The sequence below is a fragment of the Parambassis ranga genome, chromosome 2 (assembly GCF_900634625.1).
Source record: "Parambassis ranga chromosome 2, fParRan2.1, whole genome shotgun sequence".
In the NCBI taxonomy this organism is placed as follows: Eukaryota; Metazoa; Chordata; class Actinopteri; family Ambassidae; genus Parambassis; species Parambassis ranga.
The window spans coordinates 45,219,713-45,241,415 of record NC_041023.1 but is presented as its reverse complement, the minus strand read 5'-3'; the positions used below and the strand labels follow the sequence as shown (position 1 = coordinate 45,241,415).

Genomic DNA, 21,703 nt, shown 5'->3' with positions numbered 1-21,703 from the left:
CCTCCGAGCTGGAGGAGGGAGGTTTGAGACCCAGAAGTGACCGTTTAACATCAACTTTCTGGGATAAATCAACATAAAATGAACATCTTTTCTGGATAGTTAGTGTAAAATAGGGACAGAGGGGGACTGACTCACTCCAAACTTGGTCACCAGGACGCTCCACCGTGGTTAATCTTTCACTGTTTGAAGCCACAGACGTCCAGACGGACGTCAGGGCTTCAGCAGTGGAATGAAGAGCGAGTTGAATCGAGGTCAGGCTGAAAACGTCCCACTGGGCTTTAATGAAGGCTGCAGGGCTGCATGCTGGGAAGATTCATCTTCTCATGCTCTGACCTAAAATCTGTGGACTTTATATATTAGAGCATGCAGCCATGCAGCCAAATTTCACATAGTTTAAACTGGCTGTTCTGTTTACATGGAAGCTGCCAACACATCCAGACAGCGCTGATTTAATAAGACAGGCACAGACAGGAGCGCGGCTGAGGCCGGATCAAACATTAAATATGGAAAAACTGAGCCGAATTCTCCTCGACTCAAGTCATAAAAACCTGTTTTTCATTGATTTTTAACTTCGCCTTTAAAAGATTATTGGCACATAACATAATCAATATATGATATGAAGACATACTGGATACATATTTATTACCGTATTTCCTGGACTATAGGTCACACCACCCAAACAAATTGTAATGAAGAAGAAAAAAAATATGTATATCACTACGTTTTGAGCTTGAATTTCAGGGCTCTCACGTCTCACACATTCAGAGTGACACACACATTTCAACAATTCCTCACACGGAGAAATGATTCGCTTCACCGCATAGAACTTCCTATAAACATCCTATAAACGAATCAAAGGCAGCTCATATAGCTGTCTGGAATTAGCCGGCCAATCAGAAAATAGAATTCCTTGTTGCCAGGTGAGGTCTGAGGCTCACACGTTTCATGAATGTATGAGTCGCACCTGAGTATAAGTCGCATTCCCAGCCAAAAGATGAAAGAAAGTGCGACTTATAGTCCAGATAATACGGTACATAGATCTTAATATTGAATCTATACTATGTTCATAATAGATTTTATTATACGTTTTATCAAAGCTCATGAATGATTATTGAAATCTGGACCCCTCTTTTTGGTCGCCCTGAGCACCCGTACCGTAACACCCTGTATAAATGTGCAGCTGAAATCTTCACATGAGCTGGTTTGACCGCAGTAAACACTTCACATTGCTCAGATAACACACACACACACACACACACACACACTGCATCAACACAGTAGAGTCATCGTTACATGGCTTTTATTTAAATACCTCCATCTGGCCCTTAGAGCAGAGGGGCACACAGCAGCAGCCATTTTGGATTTAGAGGTCTCAACTTCTCGAGATTTTGGTGTTTTTTCTTTTTCAGTAGCAGCTTCATGCTTCATTTAAACGTCGTGATACATCACAAAGCATCTAGAATGTCTGCAGCGTGTCACCCTGACACAAACTGAAGCTAGAGGAATATTAATCTGAAGTGCTGCACGTGTCAAGCAGGAAAAAGAGGCTCATATTAGTCCAGAGTGTGTGTGTGTGTGTGGCTGCACTCTGGTGAGAGGCTGTGCCTGACTGGGTGTGAAGGTGTGTCTTTGTTGATAGTCTCTTACCAAGGCCACAGAGCTGCTCTCCCCAGGGCTCCGACTATTACTGAGCCATGTATCACTTCTCTCTCAGCTGTGGACCCTGGAGAGACAGAGAGCAGCAGAAGGAGTGAGGGACACACACACACATCCATCTTATTGTTTTTCCATCAGTGGCTGCTGCTTTCCTTCTGTCACTGCTCCTCCCACAGCTGTTTATTTGCAGCTTCAGTCCTGTTTTTTAACACCTACCAGCAGCTAACATGTAGATCTCTAAATCACACACTCGTAGAAATACTGAAGGTCAAAGCCATATTTTACTTCCACCATAAAGGCTGAGCCAACCTGTTATCAATCATTAAGCTGCATTCCATCAATCAATGGCTGACTTTTTAAAAAAATGTATTCTGCTATGTGAGCTCATTATTAATTCACCGCGACCTTCCATGCAGGCAGGTAAACATCAACACCTTCACTTCAAACTGTCATGGCGGATGCTCACGTCGAGAGGGCTTCTCAGCAACGTGAGAAACGCTAACACGCTAACCATAAAATGAATGCTAAATGCTAAATGGATAAAGAAATCGTGATGAGATCATCGGCTGCATATTAAAACGAGGGATGCATCCTTCAGTAAAAGGCACATTAGCTGAAACATCAGCTGGATTGTGGTCCCACTAAAAGTGGGATCAATACTGTCAGATCTCCTCTGAGGTTACACACACACACACACACACACACACACACACAGATCTGACTGCAGATACAAGCTTAGACTTCAAATGAATTTCTCAAAAGCCGCCAAACGCATCTGAAAGTTAAATTAATTAAGCACAACGATGAAATAAATCTCCTCAGCAACCAGCAGGAAGCCATGATGGAGTCACATGTGAGCAGCAGTCACATGACCACCATTCAGGGAGTATCTGTCTGATCTGGGAGTGACACACTGGTGTCTACAGGCTGTGAAACAGTTAAATCTGTGCAGCCTCCTGTTGGTCTCTCTCTCTCTCTTTGTGACCATGGTTGTGCTGTTTCCATAGAGGTGCAGCTCTCACACAGAGCAAAGAGAGAGAGAGCCTTGAAACCTCCGCAGTAATCGGTTGCTTGGTATTGATCAATGACCCTGTCAGCGTCCACAGATTAATTATGTTCACGTTTGCACCACGGAGCAGAAAACTGTGAATGTTATACACACACAAACACACCAGGGCCTGAGGTCAGTGGTTCTCACAGAAAGGAGTTAATACGTGTGTGTAGGAGGTTTCAGGTCTGATTTATAACGGTCAAACGTGCTCATGGGAACAGTGACGGCGTCTCCGTCCTTGGACATTGTGTGTGGTGTGTTATTAACACATCAGAAGGTCGCAGGACTTGGATTCTCTCACCTCAACAAAGAGTCTGATACCCCGTTCACACTGGGGGAAAAAATGTGGCTTAAGCAGGCTTCGGCCGCATCCAGATCAATCCAGATGTGTTTTTTCTGAGTGTGAACACCTCGAATCCGGCTGTATCCAGTTTGATTTCAATCCGGCTAGATCCACCCACGAGAGGTGGATCTAGCCGGATTGAAATCAAACTGGCTCAAATGTGGCTCAGGTGTGAACGCAAATGTGGCGAGCAAATCCGGCTAGCGACATGCTACTTCCGGTTAGCAATGTGCTACTTCCGGTTAGCGATGCGCTACTTCCAGTTTACGGGGCACGACACGAGACAAACACCTACCGCGGCCTGAACAGACTCTGTATATTACGAGGCGCCACCTAGTGGTTTGGAGGACAACAAACAGATTAGAATTAGATTAGAAAATAGGTCTGAACGCATCCAGTTTAAAGGCTGTCTGGGCTCAATCCTACTCTAGCTGGAATGACTTTCTCCAGTGTGAACAGGGCCTGAGACACCGTTCACACCGGGGAAATTGATCCAGCTAGAGCAGGATTCGGGCCATATCTGGATATATCGGAGGTGGATCTAGCCGGATTGGCTTACATCTGGCTCAGGTCTGAACGCAAATCCAGCTAGCGACGTGATACTTCCGGTTCACAGGGACAGTACCCGGGTCGCGTACAAAAGCCGTATGTAAACAACCGTGGAACTACGACAGCTTTGCCCCGAGTTTATTTTCCACAGGGCTACAAAGGAATAAACTGCTTTTTGACACAGGACAAAAAAAACACGCGACCCATGTGCACATGGTCCTACCACAGCCTGAAGGGACTCTGTATATTACGAGGCGCCACCTAGTGGTTTGGAGGACAACAAACAAGCCGGGTTAAGCCGGATTGAGCGCAGACACGTGTGTGATAGCCAGATTTGAAAATAGGTCTAAACGTATCCAGATTAAAGGCTTAATCTGACTTCCTCCGGCGTGAACGGGGCCTGTGTGTGTGTCTTTACATTTAATAATCCATCAATCATAAGGTCAGCATGTTGTGTATTCTTCTGAGTCTCTGTGTAAACTGACAGTAATCACCACCTGCAAGCTGTCCATCAGCTGTTCAGGGTCACTTAACCCTTTCCCAGCATGCCCTGCACTAGATGTAAGATGCAAAACTATCATGGACACATTTGAAACATTCACTGTTAATGTTCACATAATAATAATAATAATAACAATAATGTCTGATGTAAGCTGGTTCTTTGGTTGCCTCAGTCACTGCCTTCCTCTAGTTGTTGGAAGTGAAAGATTAATCTGGCCCACTGCTGAGCATGCTCATTAGCTTTTCAGATTAAATGGAGCTTTATTCAATTAGTTCAGTTTCGTCTGTCGGTCGTGCAGACTGAGCGTTTCAGTGATTACAGCCCGAGCGTCGCTGAAGTCGCTTCTTATCGTCAGATTGTTGCTCCGAGGTGTTACTGCGTCCTTCCTGAAAGGCGCCTGCTGTCTTTGTGCGGAGCTCTGCTGAATCCGTCTCGGGAGCCGCTTTGTTACCGAGGGATTACTCTTATTCAGCTGTCATGAAAATAAACATCTCTGACATGAATATTACATCGACGCTTCGGAGCCGCCCGCAGTCAGACGGATTTAATTCTGCTTTTCAGTTTTCTGCTCGGCCATAAACCGTCGTCTGTGTTTGACACTATGAGGAACTGTTAATGAGGACGAGGAGGACTTCAGCCCGGTCTGACTCCTGCTGACACTCATGCATGTAGAGACTGTGGTCAGAGTCTCTGCACCCAGCAGCCGCTGATTAAAGCATGAATCAGACACAGACGGAATGTTTCATCACCACTGGCTCAGCACTTCTTACTGCTGCCAGGCGCACAACATGAAATCCTTGTGGCATGAAGTGTCTTTGTGGTGGATGGCCACCAGAGGGCACCATACAACCGAACGTGTATCGCAAAAAAACTTCACGAACTTCTGTTGAACTGTTGGTCTGCTGTCGGTTGTAAGTCTGTTTTAAAACCAGTGGTGACTTTGGTTTGTGCTCATGTTTTACTCATAATGTCTCGACAGACATGCTAACTGCTACAAGCTAGCTTTGATAGATCCACAGTAGCTTGCTGTAATAAAAAAAAGCCATCGCAGTCGTCTCTACACTGCATCATCCACCGAACATGGACAAAGTCTCATACTTGTTTCTTTAATATTATGATAATATTAATTATGACCAGTGGCTGAGGAGCTCAGACACTAAAATAAAATAAAATATATTACGATAAAATAAAATAAAGTACGTCCCCTTCCTCTGGGTGGACGCGCAGCATCACCTGTGTGTTCATGTATGTTCATGCATATTAAGGACACAAAATTAACTGTGTGTGTGTCCAGGGTTGAGGCCTCCCAACAGAACTGCCGTTGCCCCCGGCAACAGGGTCACCTCTGAATGGTATCCATTGGTTACCTAAACATTCTGGGCAGCGCGGACAGACAAAGAGGGAGCCTGCAGCTCCACAACACGCAAACAAACACACACACAAGCGGTCGCACGTTTATGAAGTCGCCCCTAACGTCTGTGTGAAGTTGGATTCAGATAAAACGCCTGTTTGTGTAGTGACGGCTCAGTGAAGCAGTGAAGGTTCGTGACGTCTGCGGCGACCGTCAGACGAAGTGTTGCTGAGTGTGTTGCACACTTCAGGCTGAACATGAGGAGTGTGTTTTATGACACTTACTGTATAATTGAAGCTCATGAATATATGCAGAGCTTCAATCGAACTTTTTAATTCAATTTATTCAGACCAGAATTTTTTATGAGGTTTAAAAAAGAATTTGGAACTTTGGGAGTAAATTAGGAAGTGACTGTAATCCAGGACTGAGAGACTTTCTGCCTCCTCTTCCCTCTTTTTTTTTAAACTCTTCTTCTCCTCTGCTGTACCTCCCCCTTCCTCTCCTCTCCTCCCCCTCCTCCCTCCCCCAGCATGGCCGTGCCGAGTTTTCCTGGGAAGGAATCAATGTAAGTCTCGTTTAAATCTCCTCTTCCTCTCGTTCTCCTCTCCATCACTCAAAGACTACCTGACATCCGACTCGTTTATCCACCTTCCTGCCACTCTTTCTCTCTCTCTCCCACTGCCTCCCTCTTACTCCCCCCTTCCTCCTCCCCTCCCCTCCGTCCGTCTCCTCTCGCCTCTGCTAATCTACTGTACTGCAAGCTTCATATATACGCAGAGTCACAGATAACAGGCTGTAATAAGCTTATCTTATCCACAGCCGAAGTCCCAGTTTTTACTGAAGCCTCACCGCTCAGCTCAGCTGTTTCTGGACTTTAAGCAGAATTTTATTTACTCGACGAATCATCTCACAGAGACAGTTATCCAAAGTAAAAAATGCACATAAAATTAATCAAAACGTCCGACTTAAAGCAACACCGATACTTTCATGGCCACTAGGGGGCACACAGCTCTTTGCATATTACGGGTTTATAAAGCTCTGGCTAGCTTTTTGACAAACAGTTTTTAATTGAAATGTGTCTCTGGAATAAACAGTCAATAGTCTTTACGTAGCAGGATAACAAAAACAATGTGGGTGTAAACGGGTGTCAATGGGATCATTTTAGCACCGGTTCGGTGTCCATAAGTCAGCAGCGAAGGCTGGGGACACACTGCATGACTTTCCCGGTCTTAACAGATTTTAAAAAGACAAGGAGGACATTAAAAATCACAAGACAAGACAAAACAGGTCTATTCCCGCTACTTCCCGTCATCTTTTGACGCTGTCTCCCGTGTCTCACCCTCTCTTTTCATTGGCTGTCGGTGATCAGGTTACACTAAAGTACGGCGTCCAGACTCAAACGTGTGAATGACTGTGACTGAGGTCAGATTTTAGTGGGCGGCTGCAGCCTTTGCCCGACAGGGAATCGTGGGTAACCGAGGGTTAAAAATCATGTAGTGTGTCCCCAGCTTAAATCAGAAGCCAGATCTGTCCGCTGTCTGGTGGCTAATTCTGAACTACTGAGTAAAGAGAAGCGACATTTACGAAGAAGCTCCACTGTTTCTCCAGAACTCTGTTGTTCTCAGTCTGTTGTGTGCCTATAACAGCTACACCATCTGCTGTGTTACTACACCTTATAATGTGTCTGTTATACATGCAGCAGGTTGGATCACACATGAGTGGCACTCAGCACAGACCAGATAACATCAAACCGCCTCTTCATTGTAGTTAATTAATGCACTTTACCTCACATCTCTGCCCCATGTAACACAGAGTACATGTGTGTGCCTCTGGATGAGCTGTTGGGAGGAATTCATTAAGAGCCAGGCTCCGTCTCTGTGTCCATTAGTTTGCCGGTTGGTTTGCGGTTGGAGCGCTGGCGTCAGCTGTGGGAGTTTTGAAAGAATTAGATGCTGTTATCTATTCAGTAGAAGGCGTTAGCATGTGAACTTTAGCTATTAGGCACTTTGAAAACCATAAGCTAGATAAGTTAGACCCCGATCACACTGAGGAAATCAATCCGGCTAGAGCAGGATTCGGGCCGTATCTGGATATATCTGGATTGATTTTAGTTCACCTCTCAGAGTTGGATCTAGCTGGATTGGCTTACATCTGGCTCAGGTCTGAACGCAAATGCAGCTAGCGAATCCCGATAGCGATGTGATACTTCCGGTTCACGGGGACAGTGTCCGGGTCGCATACAAAAGCCGTATGTAAACAACCATCGAACTATGACAGCTTTGCCCCGAGTTTATTTTCCACAGGGCTACAAAGGAATAAACTGCTTTTAGAACTGAAAGAAAACGAAAGAACAAGCGACACAGGACAAAAACAATGTACGACACATGCGCACACACGGTCCTACCGCGGCCTGAAAGGACTCTGTATATTACAAGGCGCCACCTAGTGGTTTGGAGGACAACAAACAAGCCGGGTTAAAGGTAGGGTAGGAGATTTTGAAAGTAAACACACGCCCCTTTCTCTCGGAGCTCACCCCAAAGCCACGCCTCCCAACCGGTCTGTGACTTTGTGACTTTGGTGCGCGCAGAGCAGGAAGAGAGTGACAACCAGCCAATACTCCGCGCAGGGTTCACCCGGAGGATTGGCTGATGTTTATAGAGTTTTATAGCTTCCACAGATGATTAATATTCTTTGTTTTAAAGCGAAACTGCCGAACTAACTGGTTGTTATCGGATTGTAAAGAGAAGTAATTTAACAAAAAGTGCATCAGAATGAAATCTCCTACCCAACCTTTAAGCTTAAAGGCTATCTGGATTCAATCGGAACAGAGCCTATTAGTAATAAAATCAGTGTTGGGAGTTTGGAGGAATTAGATGACATTCTTCAATGAGTAGCAGGTGTTAGCAGGTGAGCTAGCAGCAGCGTCCATCGAGTTTTTACAGGTTGAAGGAGGTTTTATTGTAATACCACACATGCCTTGTGCACTGATGATTACATGAGCCCTCGGTTGTATTAAAGGGTGTTTGAGGTGAGGAACAGTCACAGTAAGAGAAACGACGAGGGCAGCTCGTGCAGCTGACGCAGGCTAAAGCCTCGGCCTCCAGCCAAACGCACAGCACATCATTACACAGACATCTCGTGCTGAACCGCGCCCGCCTGCTGTTTCCATGTCAGCATGTTTTTCAGGATGATCACTAGAGACTCTTTGTTTTGCATCTAAGTCACTACTTAAGCATGAAAGTTTTTCCTTTTTTTGCCACAGCTGATTCTCTTTAACGATCCCTGTAAGCTGTCTACGAAGTGCTCTGATAATTAACCCTGATTTCTCATTCCCCCTGTAAGACTGTTCTTCAAACTGCTTCCTGAATCTTCAATCGTCTGCTCTCTTCACCTCAATTTCTGTTCTTCTGTCTTTCATCTGTTCTTGTTGAAACAGTTTTAATCTTATCTACACCCTCTTCTCTCTGTATGTCTGCTTTTATCCTCCATCTTCCTCCCTCCCTCCTCTCTCTCTCTCTCTTCAGTTGTCCATGGAGGACACTACGTCCATTCTGCCTCGTCTCAAGGGGAAGCCCAACAACTCCTACGGGATCGGTGCCCTGGCTAAGTCCTCTCTGTCAGGTGTGTCAGGTGTGTGTCTGTGCTGCTAGGTGGTAAAACAGCCCCCATGTTGCCTCCACATGCTCCGCGGCGAGGTCGAGGGTGGAGCTGTCGTTGAGCGCTGTCCCGGCGTGTCAAAGATAACTGTTGGGTTTTTTTTGGTGCGTTTTTCAGATGGTTGTTAGTGCAGCGTGTGATCAATATGTGTTTTAACAGCACTTTTCTAACAGAGCTGCTGCAGTAAAAGGAACCGGGCTAAATGGAGCACTGGAAGCTGTAATAAGTATTGATTCTGAACATTTAGGCTGTGAGATGATCCACTTTGCAGAAAGCAGGTTTTCGTTTTGGCGAAAAGTGTGGGGGGGTGTCAAATCCACAGATCCTACAGCACAATCTATCAGCATCTAGCAACACACAACATAAACAAAGGAGATTTTCCTCTCCAGATTCAGACAGAGACTTAAATGAAGGACAGGCAGACACAGGAATTATCATGCTCACCCAAAAGTTATATGGACCAATCAAGAGTCCTGTGAGGAAGACACAACAATCCTCTACACACATGCTAACTGCTAGCTTTCAAAGAATCCTCAGAGCTCGCCGTGGTTCCTCTTTGATCTGATTGGTTAAAGAAAGTGATTTATGGTTCATCCAATCAGCTGCAGTTTTATTTTGCGGTTTCTTATGGCCGCGTTCACACTGGAGAGAGTCAGTCCAGCTAGAGTGGGACTGAATCCAGACCCGGACACTGTCCCTGTGAACCGGAAGAATGACGTCGCTAGCTGCATTAGCATTAAGACCTGAGCCAGATGTAAGCCAATCCGGCTAGATCCACCTCTGATACCCCGTTCACACTGGGGAAATAAATCTGGCTAAAGTGGGATTAGGGCCGCATCCAGATGTATCCAGATGTTTTTTTTCTGAGTGTGAACACCTCGAATCCGGCTGCATCCAGTTTGATTTGAATTGAAATCCTGCTAGATCTACCTCTCGAGGGTGGATCTAGCAGGATTGGCTCAAATGTGGCTCAGGTGTGAACGCAAATGTGGCTAGCGAATCCGGCTAGCGACATGATACTTCCAGTTAGCGACATGCTACTTCCGGTTCACAGGGCGCGATACGGGACAAAAAACGCACAACGCATGCGCACACGCAGTCCTACCGCGGCTGAACGGACTCTGTATATTACGAGGCGCCACCTAGTAGTTTGGAGGACCGCAAACAAGCCGGATTAAGCCGGATTGAGTGCGGACAAGCTTGTGTGATACCCAGATTTGAAAAAAGGTCTGAACGTATCCAGCTTAAAGACTATCCAGATACAATCCTACTCCAGCTGGAATGACTTTCTCCAGTGTGAACAGGGCCTGAGAGGTGGACTGAAATCAATCCAGATATATCCAGATACGGCCTGAATCCTGCTCTAGCAGGATTGATTTCCCCAGTGTGAACAGGGTCAAAGACGACCTCCATGTTAGATTTAAACCTCTGGGGCATCAGGTTTCTGTTCGCTCTCCCTCTAACGGTGAAATGTAAGAGAAAACAGATCTGTCAGCTGATGAACCCTCCACCCTGCCTCCACCCATCTGACGCACATAAAGAAAACCTGAGAATGTTTTTTTAAGCCGTAATTTGGCAGATTTTGTAAACTGAACCTCAACAGACAGCTTCACCCTCTGCAGCAGGAGGACGGGGGAGCTTGGAACCAACATGGCCGCCCCTGTGGGTGCCCCCCCTCTCCCCCCTTTCCTTTATCACTTCCCCCTCTATCTTCCATTGATATCAGCGGCAGACGTCAATGACGGACACATTTCAGAGTCATTGATGGAAATCCGATCCAGATCTTTGATTTCAAAGACACTAAAGTAAGTGAGAGGACTTACTTTGAAGACTACTGAAGCATCTCCACAGGCGTGTTGGGTAACTGCGTGTGTCTGTGCAGTGCTGCTGGTGTTGGTGGTGCTGGTGCTGTGGTCCGGTATTTGTGACGTGGCCTCTGTGGTGCTCTGTGCTCTGTTGCTTTTTTCCCGTCTGTCTGGTGCTTTTTTAAATGAACTGTTTAACGGTGTTTGAGCCTTACAATAGTAAAAAGACCCCAACACACACCCATCCACCCATCCACCCATCCACCCATCCCCATTCTCTCCATTTCTATTTCCATCCCCAATTAGGCTCTGCAGGGAGTGTTTGATTTTCAGATGAGATTGGTTCTCCTTCTCTGAGGGGAAAACTCTTTCTATTTATAACTTGTGGACTCAGGGAGCAATTTTCCAGAGCTCTGTCTCTTCTGTTTATTCATGCCTGCTTGATTTAATTTTTTATCGATCAGCCTCTGTTTGACTCAGTGAATGTGTCCCCGCTTTGAATCCGGTATTTGCATCTTAATTGGGTGGAGATTTGCCAGTAAACCCCTCTCAGTGTCGGTTACACCCGAGGATTACTGTGCTCTGCCACTCGCCGTCTCCATAACAGGTTTTTTTTAATTTTTTAATTACGTAAAGGCTAATGAAGCTCATTTATTGTGTTCGCCAGGAGATGAGTAATGGCTTTAATCATTGACATGTGTTTGTCAGCATTTCCCCCTCGTCATCATTATCTACGTCCTTTTCTGGACATTTCTTCACCCTCTAAACGGCGTGCGGGTGTCTGACCTCTGGCCTTGATCACTCCTGTCCATCACCGGATCACATCAATGATTATTCCACCATGCTATTAAACACACAGCTAATTAGAACTCAGAGAGATAATGTGATAAATGCAGCATAAAAAGTGGTCCAGCTAATGTGCGCAGTGTATTTTACGTTTGCGTGCACAGACTAAAAGCAAGGCCAGTTGTCAGCTGGTTGCTCTTCCATTTTTAACCCTTAACTATAGCTGCATCCTTCACTGGCCGCCTTTTCCTGTAACCACCTGTGAATCATTTCACGCCAGATTTTAAGAGTGCACGCTCATTCTGACACGAGTCTCTACATTCTCATTCCTCTCCCCTCGGCTGGAGGTGTGGTCCACTAAACAGGCCAGAAATAGTTTTGACAGTGTTTGTGTGTGTGTGTGTCCCTCCTGCTGCACTCGTACCTGTTGGTAGGTGTGACTCGCTCCATGAAGGACAAGGTGACCAAGCCCACCGCCATGGCGCAGGGTCGTGTCGCCCACATGATAGAGTGGCAGAGCTGGGGCAAACCATCTGCGGGGCCCATGGGGGGCGCGAGACATACCAACCTGCAGAGGGAAAAGGAGAGGAGGATGGAGAACGACGCTTACAGCGACCTCAGCGACGGCGAGAAGGAGGCTCGCTTTGCTGCAGGTGAGTGTGCAATGATACAGTACCAGACAGTTGTTGCTGTTAGCTTTGATGCTACTTCTCCGCTCTCTTTCTCAGGCATCATGCAGCAGTTTGCAATATCTGAGGCGACCCTGTTTGGCTGGAACTCCATGGACGGGGAGAGCATGGGAGCTGGCTCCAACCAGGGCAGCGTCGCACACCTGAGTGAGGTCAACCAGGAGAGCATCACCAGCAGAGGTAAGACTCCAAACCTCTGGGACAATAGTCATAGATCATAATCAAGGTAAAGGTCCAGCTCCTGGAACCTCCTTCAAGGGCCACACTGCAGTTTTATGGCATTTAGCTTCACTTCTGTCTGCTCCGTGCAAACATTAGGCTCAAACAAGTTCTACCGGGGAAATCAATCCAGCTAGAGCGGGATTCGGGCCGTATCTGGATATATCTGGATTAATTTTAATCCACCTCGCAGAGGTGGGTCTAGCTGGATTGGTCTACAACTGGCTCAGGTCTGAACGCAAATGCAGCTAGAGAATCCTGTTAGCGCCATGATACTTCCGGTTCACGGGGACAGTGTCCGGGTCGCGTACAAAAGCCGTACGTAAACAACCGCCGAACTACGACAGCTTTGCCCCAAGTTTATTTTCCATTGTTTTGAAAAGAAACAAAACGAAAGAACAAGCGACAAAAAAAACACACGACGCATGACGCATGCACACACGCGGTCCTACCACGGCCTGAACGGACTCTGTATTACGAGGCGCCACCTAGTGGTTTGGAGGACAACAAACAAGCTGGGTTAAGCCGTGTTGAGCGCGGACACGCGTGTGTGATAGCCAGATTTGAAAATAGGTCTGAACGTATCCAGCTTAAAGGCTTAATCTGGATTCAATCCTACTCTAGCTGGACTGACTCTCTCCAGTGTGAAAGGGGCCTCAGTGCTTATTTCACCTTGACAACACATCAGTCAGTAAGGCCCCGTTCACACTGGGGGAAAAAATGTGGCTTAAGCAGGATTTGGCCGCATCCAGATCAATCCAGATGTGTTTTTTTCTGAGTGTGAACACCTCCAATCCGGCTGAATCCAGTTTGATTTCAAGCCGGCTAGATCCACCCTCGAGAGGTGGATCTAGCAGGATTGGCTCAAATATGGCTCAGGTGTGAACGCAAATGTGGCTAGCGAATCCGGCTTGCCACATTATTAGCCATATTACGAGGCGCCACCTAGTGGTTTGGAGAACAGCAAACACGCTGGATGAAGCCGGATTGAGTGCGGACACAACTGTGTGCTAGCCAGATTTGAAAATAGGTCTGAACGCATCCAGCTTAAAGGCTGTCTGGGCTCAATCCTACTCTAGCTGGAATGACTTTCTCCAGTGTGAACGGGGCCTAAGAGAATCAGATAAAGCTTAAAACAAGGTTTTTTTTGAACAACACAACACGACATAAATACATTTCCCGCTCTGCAGACACACACGACTCCTGCTACAGACTAAAAACAGCCGTTTCATGCCAGCGACTATTCCAACCAGCTGTAAAGGACTTTTGGAGGGCGGGCGCACAGCTGCACATTTCTGCCTCTCAGTCCTACTGGGCGCTTACACAAAAAAAAAAAACTTCCAAGTGACAAATCCAGATGACAGGCTGTCATTTCTGAAGTATCAGAGCAGGGTGGGGTGTGCTCAGGCGAGACAGAGTGTGCTCAAAATCTAACAGTATTCAAATTAAAAGTTGACTTTAAGATGTTAAAGGAAGCAAATTCCTCCTCCAAGCCTCAGGTGGTGAGATGTCAGTTTAGTTTAGCTGCTCACAAGACGATTAAAAAAAGAAGGGAAGAAATAAATTGACTCTAGAAATCCCCATCTGGCATCACTGTGGTTATTTTCTGCTGAAAAATGAGACAAAACTCATTTGCAGTGTTGACTTAGCGTCACTCCTGCACACACCAGCACTGTAAATGTTCCTTTTTTTTAAAGTGTTTGCTGGTGTTTAGCACAGCAAAGCTCGGGCCAAACCTGGAGGGACCCTGTAGGTTAGCACAAGGACTTAGCCCTGCTCTCATTACCACCACCATATGGGCTGTGCTCAGTGCTTTTTGTAGCATGAAACACACACAGAGCAACAATTAAAAGCCACTGTTCGGACTGAGGGGATGTTTCTCCTCCACCGTGTGTCTGCAGACAGGCTAATCACTCTCCAGTTAAGAGTTATCCCTGTGTATGGCTTCTGTATCTAAATCGGCCTCCCTGTGCCTCCCTGTGCAGACCAGATGCTCCACCACTCCTCTGCGGACGTCTGGCCTCACACCTACGTCTCACAGGGCCTCTACTGCCTGTCCAATTCTGACGCCTGGGACCCCATCACCAGCCAGCCCTCGGGCATGGCCTCGCCCGCCGCTGGCTCGTACATCATGGCTGCCGGTGAGGATTTATGATGCTGCGGTGCTTTTTTTCTTTTACTGTCTGCTAAGCGCCACGCGCTGCCTGTTTTTATGGCTGTCCTCAGGTGGCAGCAGCGGAGCAGGTTGTACCCCCGGTGAGGGCTACGAGGGGACGGTAAGCGGCTACTTTCAGCAGGCTCAACTCAGCCTGCAGCAGCAGAGCCAGCTCCAACAGCTCCAACAGCTCCATCACTACCAGCAACAGCTTCTGCAGTACCAACAGCAACAGGTTCGTGTGCACAAAGACACAGAGAACAGCGTTTATGAGGCTAGCTAGCAAAACTAGTGAGGGGATCCGTGCCTTAGGCTTTCCACGTGTATGTAGATGGAGAAGTGGGGAGGTCTGCCCTCTCTTGTTTAGGCTTTCAACAAGTGCACATGCAGCATTTGTCCCTATGCGCACGTCTTAGGCTGTCCATGTGTGCACGTGGAATGGTGGGTGGTGTGTTCTCCCTGCCCTTGGATTCCCATACATGCACCCTGCTGGTGAAATCGATCTTTGCCTATAGACCGGACAGACAGTTCTGTTATGTGATCCTACACTCTGTTGCAAAATCTATTCTCTGGCTGTTTCTGCTCCGTTAACAGTGGCTTCTGGCCAAAAACACAAACCTTGTTTCTGGTTTTCATGGCCGTGCATTTCATTAATGTAAATCAGCAGCTGACTTTCAGTCTCCCCGCGGCTGGATGTGTGTTTTTTTTTCTGCAAATGAAGTGAGTCACGATGAACTGTGACACCCAGAGACTTTTTTTTTCTTCTTTCCCCGGCTGCTCTTGCATTGGCGCATTTCTCAGAGCTCATTAAATAACTGCGGGTTATACAATAATAACTTGAAAAGGTCAGGGACTGTGTCTTAGAAAAAGGTGTACCGATCCGAGACCACAATGAAAATGAGCTTGTTAGGTTTGCTGCGTTATACGGCTTCTCCCCCCTGAGAGGAGAACACTGAATCTATTTCATAATAGAACTTTCCAATCAGTAAATGCATAAAACATTTGCATACTTTCCACCCTGCAGCACCATCCCTGACTGTTTAGAAGTTTGTGCATAGCTGGAATAAGCAGTTTTTTTCTGAGAGAAAGATTCTTTAGAAGAGAGTTCTGGGGAAATTCACGAGACAAAAAGAATTCTTAAAGAACAATTCAGGTTTCTGAGGAAAAATTAGATAATTTCTTTGAAACAAAACAAAAAAGAGACCTCTAATGTTAAATTAAAGTGCCAGGGAAGATGAGAATGAGAGAAAAAACATCAGGTTTCTGTTTTACTTCTTCTTCTTATTATTATTAAAAAAAAAATGTCACCACAAAATCATCCTCAATCATCCTCCCCTCTCTCTGCGTACAGTCTCTGGAGCACAGGCTACACAGTGCCTCCCATTCCCTCCAAGCCACTCCCAACAGCACCATCCACAGCCTCGGTCCTCCCACCCACCCTCGGCTAGCTGACCTATGGGGAGCGGCGCAGGTTGAGGCCCACCAGGTAGGCGGTGGTCTGCTGAATCCAAAAATTTACGCGGAGAATTTACGGTGACGTTGCAGACTGGATGATGGTTTAATGTGTTCAGACAGAGCAGCTGGGTATTTGTTTCCATATACAGACATATTTGTCATTTTTTTGTTCCTTTGTCTGTGGTGATCTGTTTGTCTCATGGATCTGGCTTTGTTTATATCAGCAGGCCAATTTAGCACACATCTGTAGTGCAGTGATTGATGAACTGCCAGGGAAGTCGGCAAGGTAGGAGACAGGCTGGCAAGTCTGCATGGAGCACTGTCCCCCCTAAAAAAAAAAAAAAAACAGTCTGCATGACAGCTTGGCATGGATTTGATGAATCGTTTGAAAACAGACATCTGTGACTCGGCCTGAGTCGTCAGAGCGGCACGGAGCAGCCAGTTTACCAAGCATTCAGATTCAGCATCTGTGTCTGTGTGAAACTTACCTGTTGTTCCTCCTCCTGGGAGTCCTGCAGAGGGAAAAACCACGCTGGGCCGTGACAGGAGAGTCCAGATCCTTCCCCCCTCCTGTTCTGCATTGGTCTTGATTTCTGTTGCTTGTTATCAGGGTTTGCTGGAGCTCGACATGTCATGAAACGATGTCACGAAACCAAACGCGATGAGCCGCTCAGACAGTCAACTTGCTTGGTTGCAGGTGGATGTCGTCGGGCAGCTGAGCACACAGATGGCTGAAATGGTCGGAGGAGTGGTGGAGACGGTCGGAGAGGAGCCCGAGTCCGAAGGCATCCCTGAGCAACACGAGGAGGAGCACACCAAGGTGAGTCTTACTTCTCCAGAAGCCACCGCAGCTTAACAACACCGACACCCCTGCAACGCCTCTTCATCTTCCTGTCTCCACAGGTAGAGGAGGTAACGCTAACCCTGGAGCCGGAGCCTTACTCTCTGACGCCATCACCACTGCGGGAGGACGCCGCTTCCACCAGAGGTTCCAGCCCGGGACTGCCAGCACAGACCGCCGAATCCGAGAGAATACCGTTCGACGTCACGCCTTGCGTCGTCCAGTCGCTGGAGGACAAAGAAGGAGAGTCGGAGGAGGGCTCCATCCTCGTTGTCGCGACCAACTGAACTCTGTGGCGGCGAAAAAGACAAAAACAAGGAAAAATAAATACTCCAATAATCAAACAAGCTATTATCCCAACCCCTCCCTGTCCCAAATATTTACCGAGTCTGAGGAAAGATGGTCTGTGGATGGATGTAATGTACACACACTCAGAAGGTCGCCTCCTCCTCATAATAATTAGCGTGGGAAACCTGGACTATCACAGCAAAAACTTGAATTCAGCGACTGCTGAAACAAGCTGTGTGAGGAGTTTGGACCAAAGAAGCAGACCAGGACACAAATGAATGGACATGACAAGAAGAAGAAGACAGAAAGGGCCTATTTAAAAAAAAAAAAACCCAACGCAATACAACAAAACATGAACACAAACAGGGTCTGCAACGAACTCAGAGTGCCGAGCGGCAGGCGTCTGCGGCCCTGCAGGAAGCAGACGCCTGCGCAGACTGACGGCTGCCTGGTTTGCTAATTGATGCGTCTCGGTTTGATTGACAGCTGGGCCTCCTGATGATGTCATCTAGCACGCCCGGCGGCCTGACGGGGTGGGGGGGGGGGGGGGGGGGGGGCGGCTGCAGTCTGAGTTATTTGCAAACATGAGATCAGGACACACCCAGATGAACGTGCATGCTTTTTAACAGTGACCTAGCCCTAACAGTATAACTCAGTATACAAAGTAATAATATATCAAATTGCTTTTTACAATAAAAGACAAAAATCCAATCAAATAAATATGTATTTGTATGAATGTAAGACTGTATGTTTGTATGAATGTAGCTTTGTTTGTGTGCAAAATACATATATATATATATATATATTCTGGGAAACTCATTCCTCTCGCTGCTGCTCTGTTCAAAGACGCTTTTAACTGTGTGAGTGTTAAAAAGATGATTTAATCTGATTCTGTCACCCCTACACCAAAGATTCACCCTGAAACAGAGGAAGGAGGTAAAATCCTGAGGTTCAAGCTGTGAAAGGACAAAAACACAACACAAATTTTCTTCGAGGTACATTCATGTAAAATACTTCTACTATTAAAAATGTGTACGTTTCTGAAAACTAAAATTTAAATATCTGTAAAGAACTGATCATTACCGTATCTTCCGGACTATAGTCACACTTTTTATATGAAAATATATAACTTCACCGACAGCTTGTCCACCTCTGGAGTCGGCGGAGTTGTTCAGAAGTGACACTAAGGAAGAAGAATTCAACAGATTTAGTGGTTTGGAGTGAGAGGGAGAGTTTGATGAACTCTTTAATGTTCTGTCAAGTGTTAATATGATACATAAAGGACAACTATGGAGTTGGTTCTTATGCATCATGTAGCTGAATAGCCATCAATGTGTTACGTTAGCATAATGCTAATGCAGTAATGTGTGCTCATTGACAGTAAAAACTATGGACAGAGCTTCCGTGACGTCACCCGTTTGTTTCTGAAGAGCCGTTCTGAGGCTCGGTGGGAGGTTCCAGGACGTTGATGACCGCCGCCATGTTGGCAAACTCCAAATATGGACAAAAAGGGGGGGGGGCGATCGTCGCAAGCAGGAAACTCACGTTGTGATGCGTCAACTGTCTGTCACTCAAGCGGCAACGCCCATAATTATGCGTAATTTTAAGTCAGAATACCATTGAAACGAGTGAGTTGTAAAAAAACTGACACTAGAAGAGAACCTATCATCTGAGACCAGAGTGGTTTTTTGTACCAGGCTGTAAACATGTTTTTTTTCTGCTGTGAAGTCGGCCATTTCAACATGGGAGTCTATGGGAAATTACTCGCTTTTGGAGCCAACCCCCAGTGGTTGCGGCGTGAATTACAAGTTTTGACACTTCCGCATGGGCTTCAACTTTGAGCCCCGAAGGTTGCCGCTTGTGTGTGCTATTAGCATACCGTACACATTATGTGCGACTTATACTCTGGTGAGACCTATAGTCCGAAAAATACGGTAATAATATTGAAAAAGTACGAGAAACTTATTAATATGGAAAAAAAACTGAAATTTGTAAGAAAAAAGTTTGAAGATGATTTTAACTGATGTAAATTCACCTATTCATACATAAAAAAGAGAAAAGTGTCAGGACCGGCTCTGACCTGAAGGTCCTGCTGTGGACTGAAGGTTGCAGGTTTTTCTTGTAGTCATCAGTTCCACTGAAACACTTCAACAGTTCTGATCCCCACAACAGCCTCATTCATTAAACGCAGACACGTTATGACTTCACTGCGCTCTGGAGGCAGAAAAGTGCCCTTGTCCCTTCAAGTGCTGCTTTTCTTTGGAGTCGCTGTGACTCTGAAGACAGACAACAAGTATTTGACTACACCCCCCCTTCTAAAAGCTTCCAGATACAGCTGCTGCAGAGGACGACGGACTGATTGAGACCCTGATGCCCCGCCGCCTAATGGCCCCGATAGTCATCTGTCCTCTGTTTGTCCTGCAGCTGCTCACAGTCTGAGACTGAGGGATGAGCATGTCGGCCTTACCTCGACTATGATCGCGCCCTGGTCCAGGTCTAAGCGGTGCAGAAGAGACGCTGTCTGTCTGTCCTGACCTGGATGAATAAAGGTCACATTCAAACACGACTGAAGCATTTCACATGAAGCTTTATTCGGCTATTTGTTCACAGTTTTATAAATGTTGGGGTAACATCAGACTAAAACACAGATAAATAAACACATTACCCACGAAGCATGGCTGGACGGATGGACCGGGGACAAAGGGCCCCTCTCCTCGCTCCTCCTTGAGGAACCGACTCACACAGACAACAAGCTGCTTTTCATTACATCTGCAGGTTTAAAGACTTTTAAGGAAGCACCTGAGAAACTGAGTGCAGGAGATAAAGAGGAGACAACGACAACATGGGAGGAAGAAGAAGGTGGCGTCATGGCGGGGAGAAGCACTGATTAATGTTAAGAGAAAACACATCCTTCAGATGTTTGATGACAGGAATGAGGGCAGCTTCCTGATCACCTCCATCGGGTCGTGAAGCGGATCTGTGCGGTAAAGGTCCAGCTGTTGTCAGCTGCTGTTAGCTGCACCATCTATCAGCTTAACCGTGATGAGATGAGCTCAGAGGCCGCACCGCACAAGGTCAGCGCACGGGTTGGTGGAGGTCGTTGCGGGGCTTCGGACTGAGCAGCTCCATTAGTCTACCTTCACACATGCTCTGCTGCCAGTTACAAAAATCAATAGCTGCTGCTCTCATCTGATCTGAAACACACAGATGATCAGGTGATGCAGAGCTTCACTGGGCAGCATGTGGTGATCATAAAAACACAAAGATGGAACATATGTTGTGTTGGAAAGCAGATGATGTGACTAAGAAACCCGAATATAAAGAAACGACAGGAGAATGTCACATATTTATCCCTCGGTAATGTTTTTAAGGATTTTAATGTGTCTGGGGGTGCCGAAAGTGTCTTAAAGGGACAGTTCCACCAAAAGTCAACCTTGAAATTTAGAGCGAAACTAATTCTTGGGTCATATATAAGTTTAAGTTTAAAATTAAATGTAAATTCATAAATTTTTTAAAAGCACAAACAAAAAAAGGGTCAAAAAATGTTTCAAAAATTGTGCATTTTTTTCCAATTATTCATATTTTTCTCAGAGAAAACATCATTTTCTTGGCTTCTGTGGCTGAACTGTCCCGTCCAGGTAAACTCAGTCTAATGTTTTAATCTACATTCAGAGTCCAGGTATGAAAAACATGAGAAAGAAGAAAAGTAAAGTAAAAAAAAAAACACCAACAGAGCGTTACAGTGGGATTAATAGAGGTAAATATGTGTTCAAAGACCAGAGCAATGAATTAAGAACAGAAGAAAAACAAAACTCTCAGACTATTAAAAAAGTTTCCGTTATAAAAAAAACATAACATCACTCTTATGTAAGCTAGACCATTGGCTCATCGTCGCTGTCTTCATCCTCCTCGAGGAGGCCCTGCAGAGGCCTCAGAGAGGAGAGAGGGAGGGAGGAGGAGGGAGGAGGAGGAGTGGGGGAGGAAGGCACTGGAGGAGGAGTGGAAGAAGGAGGAAGGGTGAGGTCGCTGTTGTAGCTGCAGGCTCCTGTACTGCTGCTGCTGCTGTTCTCCTCCACCTCTCCTGACACACCCTCTATCCACACCTCCGTTTCATTCTGGTGGCTGTGATGGTGAGGAGGAGGAGGAGGAGGAAGAGGAGGAGGAGGGGAGGGAGGGGGAGGATGTGGAAGAGCCTCAGGTGAAGGAGGCGAGGTGGAGATTGGAGAGGAAGGAGCAGAAGAAGGCGAAGGTTTAGAGACAGAGTTGTGATTGCTGATGTCACGAAGGCTGGCAAGAGGAGGGCGGAGCCGGACGCCGGAGCGCGTGGAGCCCTCAATGGCCTTTTGCAGCTGAAGG

At 46.4% G+C, this 21,703-nt stretch overlaps 2 protein-coding genes and 1 long non-coding RNA gene across 5 annotated transcripts in view; 1 reads left to right on the top strand and 2 right to left on the bottom strand.

The window, feature by feature from the left end:
* The window catches only part of LOC114450286 (protein FAM131B-like), a 34,659-nt gene extending 17,160 nt beyond the window's left edge, over positions 1 to 17,499 (top strand). The window contains exons 3-11 of the mRNA XM_028428308.1: positions 5,982 to 6,017; positions 8,977 to 9,082; positions 12,135 to 12,353; positions 12,429 to 12,569; positions 14,594 to 14,749; positions 14,835 to 14,998; positions 16,115 to 16,249; positions 16,916 to 17,038; positions 17,122 to 17,499. Of these exons, the coding sequence (XP_028284109.1) occupies positions 5,982 to 6,017; positions 8,977 to 9,082; positions 12,135 to 12,353; positions 12,429 to 12,569; positions 14,594 to 14,749; positions 14,835 to 14,998; positions 16,115 to 16,249; positions 16,916 to 17,038; positions 17,122 to 17,346 (1,305 nt within the window). The 3' untranslated portion in view covers positions 17,347 to 17,499. The remainder of the gene's footprint in view (positions 1 to 5,981; positions 6,018 to 8,976; positions 9,083 to 12,134; positions 12,354 to 12,428; positions 12,570 to 14,593; positions 14,750 to 14,834; positions 14,999 to 16,114; positions 16,250 to 16,915; positions 17,039 to 17,121) is intronic.
* On the bottom strand, positions 1,664 to 17,344 carry LOC114452602 (uncharacterized). The gene is made up of 5 exons (XR_003672290.1): positions 16,707 to 17,344; positions 12,377 to 12,532; positions 12,125 to 12,268; positions 7,238 to 7,377; positions 1,664 to 1,723 (listed from the first exon to the last, which is right to left on the bottom strand). It is a non-coding gene; the product is annotated as an uncharacterized LOC114452602 (long non-coding RNA).
* Positions 17,500 to 17,521: 22 nt separating the features above from the next.
* The window catches only part of LOC114448718 (chloride channel protein 1-like), a 33,013-nt gene continuing 28,831 nt past the window's right edge, over positions 17,522 to 21,703 (bottom strand). For 2 of the 3 annotated variants that reach the window (XR_003671916.1, XR_003671919.1), the window contains 4 exons: positions 20,013 to 21,696; positions 19,815 to 19,882; positions 19,428 to 19,623; positions 17,522 to 17,579 (listed from right to left, as the gene is read on the bottom strand). Coding sequence is in view for 1 of the 3 variants with exons in the window: in XM_028425859.1 (XP_028281660.1) it covers positions 21,220 to 21,696 (477 nt within the window). In the remaining 2 variants the exon portion in view is untranslated. Of the gene's footprint in view, positions 17,580 to 19,427; positions 19,624 to 19,814; positions 19,883 to 19,976; positions 21,697 to 21,703 lie in introns of those variants that run through there. The other variant, XM_028425859.1, reaches the window with a different exon arrangement.